We start from the raw sequence: 8,923 nt of genomic DNA on the forward strand, positions 1-8,923 counted from the left end.
CTGGAGGGCGGCGGGTGTGCTCCTGTGGAACTCCCTCTGGAAGAAGACGGATACCTGGCTCTGTGAAGACAGAACACACTGAGTACTCCTCATACACCATATCCGCTCCCACCCCGTGCTGCTCCCCGCCTCACCTTCCCGCTGCACAGCAGTCTCCTCAGCGCCGCCATCTTGCCTCTGTCCTCTGACAAGACGTCGCCCTTCGCCGAGCTTCCAGCCTATCACAACACAGAACACGCCGAGCCCACCAGCTGACTCGCCGCCACCAATCAAAAGCAGCGGAAGACACACGCCTTGGTCACACCCCCCCTCACGACAGCTGCATACGGGGTGGGCAGAGAGCAGGAACGGTTACCTCGCGACCACCAATCAACGACAGCTGGCTGAAGACGTGTACGGAAAGCGAAGAGGGCCATCTGTCTGATACGCGCATTGTTGTGGGTGGAGACCTGGGAAGAGGCCCTGGACTGCACTGTGCTGACTACACCGGGGGAATTGTAGACTGGAACGGAACCGAGAGGGTACCGAGCCCGGGGCGTCCATCAGGTGAGGGGCCTGGATGTCCGTGGCTTATGATGTGCCTAGACTCGGGATGAGCCCTGCCCCTGTTATCATATCAGGGTAGGGCCTCTGGAGCCCATCAGCTGCTGGGGAACCACAAATCCCAGGAAGTCCTGCCAACCGCAAAGTACACATTTGCAGAGCTCATCTCTCTGCTGTCACTCTGCTCTCTCCTTCTACCAACACATTTCTTGTTAGCACATGAGCACTGTAGTCCACCTGATTGGCTCCTTGTGCTTTTCCCCCCCCCTCTGGGTAGACATCGAATGCTCGTCCTCCCCCCAATCAGACATCGAATGCTCGTCCACCTCCCAATCAGACATCGAATGCTCGTCCACCTCCCAATCAGACATCGAATGCTCGTCATCCCCCCAATCAGACATCGAATGCTCGCCCCCCAATCAGACATCGAATGCTCGTCCTCCCTCCAATCAGACATCGAATGCTCGTCCTCCCTCCAATCAGACATCGAATGCTCGTCCTCCCTCCAATCAGACATCGAATGCTCGTCCTCCCTCCAATCAGACATCGAATGCTCGTCCTCCCTCCAATCAGACATCGAATGCTCGTCCTCCCTCCAATCAGACATCGAATGCTCGTCCTCCCTCCAATCAGACATCGAATGCTCGTCCTCCCTCCAATCAGACATCGAATGCTCGTCCTCCCTCCAATCAGACATCGAATGCTCGTCCTCCCTCCAATCAGACATCGAATGCTCGTCCTCCCTCCAATCAGACATCGAATGCTCGTCCTCCCTCCAATCAGACATCGAATGCTCGTCCTCCCTCCAATCAGACATCGAATGCTCGTCCTCCCTCCAATCAGACATCGAATGCTCGTCCTCCCTCCAATCAGACATCGAATGCTCGTCCTCCCTCCAATCAGACATCGAATGCTCGTCCTCCCTCCAATCAGACATCGAATGCTCGTCCTCCCTCCAATCAGACATCGAATGCTCGTCCTCCCTCCAATCAGACATCGAATGCTCGTCCTCCCTCCAATCAGACATCGAATGCTCGTCCTCCCTCCAATCAGACATCGAATGCTCGTCCTCCCTCCAATCAGACATCGAATGCTCGTCCTCCCTCCAATCAGACATCGAATGCTCGTCCTCCCTCCAATCAGACATCGAATGCTCGTCCTCCCTCCAATCAGACATCGAATGCTCGTCCTCCCTCCAATCAGACATCGAATGCTCGTCCTCCCTCCAATCAGACATCGAATGCTCGTCCTCCCTCCAATCAGACATCGAATGCTCGTCCTCCCTCCAATCAGACATCGAATGCTCGTCCTCCCTCCAATCAGACATCGAATGCTCGTCCTCCCTCCAATCAGACATCGAATGCTCGTCCTCCCTCCAATCAGACATCGAATGCTCGTCCTCCCTCCAATCAGACATCGAATGCTCGTCCTCCCTCCAATCAGACATCGAATGCTCGTCCTCCCTCCAATCAGACATCGAATGCTCGTCCTCCCTCCAATCAGACATCGAATGCTCGTCCTCCCTCCAATCAGACATCGAATGCTCGTCCTCCCTCCAATCAGACATCGAATGCTCGTCCTCCCCCCAATCAGACATCGAATGCTCGTCCCCTATCCCCAGCTAGACACTAACAGGGTTATTCACAAAAGCGTGAAGAGTTTGGAGAAGGCATGCCATAATTAAAAACAATCTTTTTAAATTGTTCATCTTATCTCTACATTATCTCCGCCTTTCTCTACTCTGTGAAGAGTGTTTCTCCTTTGTAAAACCTGTCATAGTCCTGTCTGGAGGGACCGTGAGCATCACAGAATTGTCGCAGCGTTTGCTGGGAGCGGGGCAGGTTTCCATTAAGACACGCGGTGGCAGCTATTTTGTGTGTAAAGGGTTAAATGTGGAGCTCACCAACCCCAGTAACGCTCGCTGTCAGTCTGCGGGCCGGAGATCCTATGAGCTGGGAAATCTCTGTGCAGGGTGAGGCTGGGAGTGATATGGTCACATCAGGATGTAGAGTTCTTTGTGTATGGATTGTGATCACATTGTGTGAAAAGATCTTCCAGTGTAAGGAATGAGATTTGTAATCGCAGCGCGCTGAGATAATCTGTTATCGGGTGGTTGTTTTCTGTCTCTGATTAGATCTGAATCTTTTCCTTTCAGGGATCCAGGAATAATATTGATGCGCTGGGAATCGCAAAGAACATCCTGTTACCCCATTCACAAGGTGAGCACCTTCCAGGAATCATGGCAAGGAGACGGTGTACAATCGTGATACCTATTCCAATATGGTGGCACCTGGATTGTGTGGACCCCCGAAATGCGTAGGCCTTTCTTATCTTTGGTAAAAAAAACTACTTTGGACTCAGTGGTGGTGCCCCTGTTATCCTTGGATTTAACCCAAGGCCTCCTTTTCCAGTGTGGTGGCACCTTTATATGCATTGATGGGTCCCCCAAATCCTAGTGACAGACATGACTACATTGCACAGATAAATATATGAGAGCTGTTTTATCTGCCAAAGAATATGGATTTCTGCCCATCCAGTCCTGAGATGTACACAGTTCTGCCACACAGCTGAGCCCTGTCTGGCAGGAGAAGGGACCTGAACGTTCTATGTTGCAGTTTCCCTTTCACTTACAGATTCCATGCCCACCCACAGCCTGGACAGTGAAAAGAGAAGCAGCACAATGATGAGCTCACGTCTCTGGAATATATAGAGGAGAGGCACTATGGTCTCTTGTTGTTAGTGTCCAGCATTGGGAATGACTGTTTCATTTATAAAGCTTAATTGCTTCTTTGTAGTCACTCCCAAACAACAAAGGAGCCCCAAATTGAAGAGGAGGCCTTGGGGTAAATCCAAGGATAACTGGGGCACCACCTACGCATTTCGGAGGTCCACATAATCCCTCTTCATCAGGGCTTGTACATTATATCCTTTCAAGATTGTTTGGACTCGGGAATGTGAGACAATTAGCTTTCTATTGCAGAGCTGTATACTGTGCAGGAGCAGGCAAAGAAGCGACAAGACCCCGAAACACAATTTTTTTTTTTTTTTTTTACCTTTTGATCTTTCGCTAATGAAAAAGAAAATGGACTCTCTTACTTGTGGTGGAGCTCATCACTCTGTCACTATGCTCTTTTTTCCTATCAGCATGCCCCTTGTACTGCAGCAGTGCTGATTGGCTCCTGGTGCTGCTTCTCACTCCCCGTGTTAGCCCCATTTATAAAGCAGCGGTACCCCAGGGGTGTGGAATACATATCGCCCGACGCCCGGGACAGGCAGTTTCGGGCGTCGGGTGAGTAGTTTTTTTCTACATTTAGCCCGGCTGCTGGCAAGCAGCACGGCTAAATGTAGTGTGGGAGCCGTTTCGTACAATTTATTTTGAACGGCTGTACAGCCGTCCAAAATCACTTGTAACGAGCCTGAATCTCACTCCCCTCACCTCGCTCCCTTCTCCTCCTCCCCTCTCTCTATCTATCTCTGGGGGGCGGCCATGTACCTCTCCCGGCTGCATGCTGGGTTCTTTTCTGCCATGGTCTTCGGGGTCCCCCCCCAGGCAAATTAGATTAGGTTATAGCACGGAGCTCCGTGTGGGCAGTGATACAGGAATGCAGCCTTCCTGTCACAGGAGAACGAGCACAGTGCTGTGCTAGAACTCCTGTGTTGGAGGTGACAGGGTCAATAAAGAGAACCTGCCACCTCCAAATGCTTTCACACAGGGGCTTGTTAGCCCTTGTGTAATAGCAATACAGTCAAGTGAAAAATAAATGACAATTAAAGGAGAATTATGAGGCGAGTGATTTTCACTAAGGTAATATACTTTCCTTATTCCTCACTCCCTCGGCAGACGGCACTCTCCTTGACTGTCCACTGACCAATGAGAAACTCTTCTTGGCACTGCTAAATACAGTTTTGGATAAAATTATTTTTTGGGGGATCAGGAGAAGTAGATTGTCATGAGGGACAAGTAGATCGGGCCCCCACTTTAGTCCTTTGACAAGTAGTTTTTTTTCAATTTCCACACCCCTGTACCCTTTTACCACGTTTTACAAATGAGGCAAGTGGGAGTGCCATTCATAACAATATGAGGGGGGAAAAAGGTTTTGGTAGGAGAAGGGCCTGGTCACATAACATGGAACCAGCTTCTCCATTTTTTTCTGTTCTGGGGGGGGGGGGGGGGAGCCCCCCTCCCCACTGCAAGGGTTAACTGCTCGTTTACCTGGAGGATGATGAGTAAGGTAATATACTTTCCTTATTCCTCACTCCCTCGGCAGACGGCACTCTCCTTGACTGTCCAACATTCTCGATTTTTGGCAGGCCCCCGGCATCCTTTCATACAATGCAGGACTCCTGATCCTGCATTGTACGTGATGATGTCAGGGAGCTGCGATCCGGCCATGAGCAAGCGCAGGCTGCCATTCAGACTGTTTCTGGAGCGTGGGCTGGACAGGGACTGACAAATGGCTGGACACGTTCTGCGGGCCATAGAATGCCCAGGTCTACCCTATATGAGGTAGGAATAACTATATCCCCATATTCATCATCCCCTAGGCAAAACAAGCAGTTCATTCATGAAGGGGGGGGGGGAAGTGTTCCTCCACGGAAGGCGTGCATTTTATGAATGGGTTGTAAAGTGCAGGCCTCCTGAGCAGGTACACTGCTGGGTCCAGTGGTAAGCAGGTGTCCCCTCTCTGCTATATATAAGGAGCTGTGTGTAGGGAAATAGGAAAGCCAGTAACCTTCCAATGTACTCCAGAATATTCCCTGGCTGTCACGCTGATTCATGTCTTCCACCCGTTGTCACTGCTCCAAAACAAATATGCAGATCAGTAGCTCAGACTTCATTTGCTCCATATCCTGTGGAAATGACTCTATGAACTATTTAGAGTGTTGAGTATTTTCGGTTGTCTGTGACTTATGACCATGACTTACATTGTACATGTTGTTGTCTTCACAGAAACAGGAGAACGCGATCAGTGTATGCATTCCTCGGCATTCAAACGTCATATTCACGCCAAGCATCAGTCGTTGGATCAAATGGATAATGGAGACTGGGGATTCATGGTGCGTGGGATTGATAGCTCACTTCTAATATTTATAGTGGGCAAGATGCAAAGATTCATTATGTATCATCCAGCTGGATATTGACTTCCACTGCATTCAAGTAAATCTAAACCAGATCACTAAAATCTTATGCAAGCTTTAATATGTTAACCACTTGAGTCCCAGCACTGTTTTCAGATGGTGCCCGGACACCCAGGAGGTGAAAGGATCAGCTCCTGGGGTTCCAGTGTCTCTACAGTTCACTCCATAGGAGTAGAAGCTTCTGCATAGTGTTTACATTGGGCATATGATGACATCCTGTCAGTATAGAGCTGTTGCAGCTCTGTCCGGCCTTTCCCTACATCAGTAGATCACTGTTAGAAATGAAAGCCTGGATCAGGTCTCCATTGGCCATATCCAGACCATCCTTGTAAAATGATGACTGTAAGTACTTGGGCGTAAATGTAAAGAAATACTTTGCTGGGTAATGTAAATTTGTTTGATCTGGAATCATTATTGAAAAAAGCTTAAAGGAGAATTGAGCTGAGTGAAAATCACTCATCCTCCTCATTCGAGCCGACGTGTGACATTGAAGCTGTCACATGTTGGCTCAATATATCGGGAAGTGAGCGAATACACACCGTCGCTTGCTCATTTCTCGATCATCTCCTTGCAGAGAGCAGTGACTGTCACGCACCACTCCCCGCAGGGATTCCCCCCCTCCCCTGTCTGATCCTCCAGCGCTGACTGGAGGGACAGACGGGGGACGGGGCGGGTACAGCTAGCTCTGCCCCTAGATAGGCAGAGCTAGCTGTCATTCACGCAGCTGGGTGGATCTCAACAGTAATGTCGGGATCCGTCCCGGCTTTGGCGCTCTCAGTATACCGCAAGCTATAGCTCGCAAAATACTGAGCTTTGGGTCACGGGAGGATGCTAATTTATGTCCTCCCGGGACCCTTAAGAGAACTATGGGGAAAACCACTTACCCCATAGTTCTCTTTTAAGAGTTTAATACTACGTTAATGTAGGTAATAAAGGGAATAAATCTCTCCTGAAGTAAAATGCATTTGTTGATTTTAAGCTTTACCATTCCGCTCCGTTATATAATAGCTATCTATAAAAGATATAAAACAGCTTAATCCCTGGCAGGACAAATCCCAGGAGCCAGGTCGCTAATGCTTCTTAAAAATTACAGCTGGCACCTAACTTTTAAACTTTTCTCTAGTTGCTGTCAACGGAGCTGATTCCTAAAACAAATCTTGCTGGCTCCTGGATTGGACAGGTTGGCTCCTGATTCCATGATGATTTGCCCTCCCCTGGCTTAGTAACACATACATTTGAAGAAAAAATAAATACATTTGAACCAGAAAGAATAAAGTTTCCCTCAAGTGTTCTAGATGACATATTTCTTAAAGCTGAACTCCAGGCAAATGGTTCCATATAAAAATGACATTCATAATTGGAAAGTATTTTACTTGCCAATGGATTTGTATTTCTGTCCATCCAGTCCCATGATTTACACACCCTTGTCTGGCACAGCAGCAGAGGTTTTTTTTTCTTCTGCTGCAGTTAAGGAAAACCTTCACTTCTTGTTCCTTCTACAGCCTGTGACTGAGCAGTGAAAGGAGAAGCGGAAGACTGATGAGCTCATCTCTCTGTCACTCTTCTCTCTCCTCCTGCTAGCATTTCACTTGTTAGCACATGGGCACTGCTGCACAACTGATTGGCTTATTGTGCTTCTTCTCCCTCCTGTCTGAGCTCCGCTGTACAGGGATTGCTACAGACTAATATCAAGTTGAATTCCTAAATTGTGGGTAGTCTCCCTGTGGGCACCTAGTTTTACACCTCTCCCCCTAATTACATAGTTTCACAAAACATAGGGGAATACAAGGGTTTTCCAGAAACCTTTGTATTCCCCTATGTTTTGTGATAATATCAAGTTGAATTCAGGTACTTACACCACCAAAAGAAAAATACTGATTGAATGAATACATAACTGCATTACTTTGTGTCATTTATGTATATCTGCCTGGACTTCAGCTTCCATATTCTTGTTTATTTCATTGATTTTGTGTCATTTGCTTGCTCTGGAATAACTAGAAGTCTTCTCCAATGTAGATGACTGATCCAGTCACACTCAATGTCGGGGGCCATGTACACACGACGTCGCTGTCCACGCTGAAACGTTATCCTGACTCCATGTTGGGTGCCATGTTCCGAGGCGACTTTCCCACTGCCAGAGACTCGCAGGGTAACTACTTCATCGATCGCGACGGATCTCTTTTCCGATACATACTAAACTTCCTGAGGACATCAGAACTAACCCTTCCCGTAGACTTCAAGGAATACGACCTGCTTCGGAAAGAAGTCGATTTTTATCAGATCGAACCTTTAATACAGTTTCTAAACGACCCCAAACCTCTGTACCCCACGGACACCTTCGAAGAAGTCGTCGAACTGTCTAGCACCAGGAAACTGTCCAAGTACTCCAATCCCGTCGCCGTCATTATCACCCAGCTCACCATCACCACCAAGGTGCACGCGTTACTGGAGGGGATCGCCAACCACTTCACCAAGTGGAACAAGCACATGATGGACACTCGGGATTGCCAGGTCTCCTTTACTTTTGGGCCTTGCGATTACCACCAAGAGATCTCCCTCAGGGTCCACCTGATGGAATACATCACCAAGCAAGGCTTTACGATCCGGAATACCCGGGTCCATCATATGAGCGAACGGGCCAACGAGAACACAGTGGAACATAACTGGACTTTTTGCCGGCTAGCAAGAAAGACGGACGACTGACTGAGCTTGGGCCGTTGCCTTTGATGGAGGCTTTGATCGGAATCCTTGTTCTCTAATAAAGCAAGTGCCGTTTTGCGCACCTATTTATTGATAGCGACTGTGACTGAATAGAACTTCAAACTTGGCTCCTGTAATCCAGCCCGCATGCATGTGCCGGAAAATGGAAGTCATCCATTCAGTAATGTTCTCCATGCTATAGTGTAGGCTTCCAGACCCTTAACATAGCAATTGCTCTCCTCTCTGCTCATGCAGAATGCTGATGTGCAAGTGGCTTGTGCGTGTGTAAAGAATGAACGCTGCAGGCATAAAGCTGGACTTCTAATCTCAAGTTGAGACCATGACCATGTTTTATGTTTGGTTGGCTACTAGACTTGGTGATTTTCTTCTGTAAATATTTTATCTCGCTATGCTACAATGAACAAAAGTCTGGAAGCCAATGACCTGTGTATTGATCCCTGGAGCTTGTTTACTGGCAAAGTGCTAATGTGCAGTGACTTCTAGCGGTGTAGAACAGAATCTGGTTGGCCATATACCAACA

The 8,923-nt window shown here is 48.3% G+C and overlaps 2 protein-coding genes across 3 annotated transcripts in view; one reads left to right on the plus strand and one right to left on the minus strand.

The window, feature by feature from the left end:
• The window catches only part of PDHB (pyruvate dehydrogenase (lipoamide) beta), a 13,137-nt gene extending 12,901 nt beyond the window's left edge, over window positions 1-236 (minus strand). The window contains exons 1-2 of one of the 2 annotated variants that reach the window (XM_018562468.1): window positions 135-236; window positions 3-60 (exon numbers count right to left, since the gene is read on the minus strand). In XM_018562468.1, the coding sequence (XP_018417970.1) occupies window positions 3-60; window positions 135-170 (94 nt within the window). In that variant the 5' untranslated portion in view covers window positions 171-236. Of the gene's footprint in view, window positions 61-134 lie in introns of both variants that reach the window. The other variant, XM_018562467.1, reaches the window with a different exon arrangement.
• Window positions 237-2,723: 2,487 nt separating this feature from the next.
• KCTD6 (potassium channel tetramerization domain containing 6) lies at window positions 2,724-8,665 on the plus strand. The gene is made up of 3 exons (XM_018562458.1): window positions 2,724-2,762; window positions 5,495-5,601; window positions 7,699-8,665. The coding sequence occupies exons 2-3, from the start codon at window positions 5,518-5,520 to the stop codon at window positions 8,383-8,385; spliced, it is 771 nt and encodes a 256-aa protein (XP_018417960.1). The 5' UTR covers window positions 2,724-2,762; window positions 5,495-5,517; the 3' UTR covers window positions 8,386-8,665.
• The last annotated feature ends 258 nt before the right edge of the window (window positions 8,666-8,923 follow it).

Source organism: Nanorana parkeri, unplaced genomic scaffold, assembly GCF_000935625.1.
Source record: "Nanorana parkeri isolate BGI_ZX_2015 unplaced genomic scaffold, ASM93562v1 scaffold578, whole genome shotgun sequence".
NCBI classification, from domain to species: Eukaryota; Metazoa; Chordata; class Amphibia; order Anura; family Dicroglossidae; genus Nanorana; species Nanorana parkeri.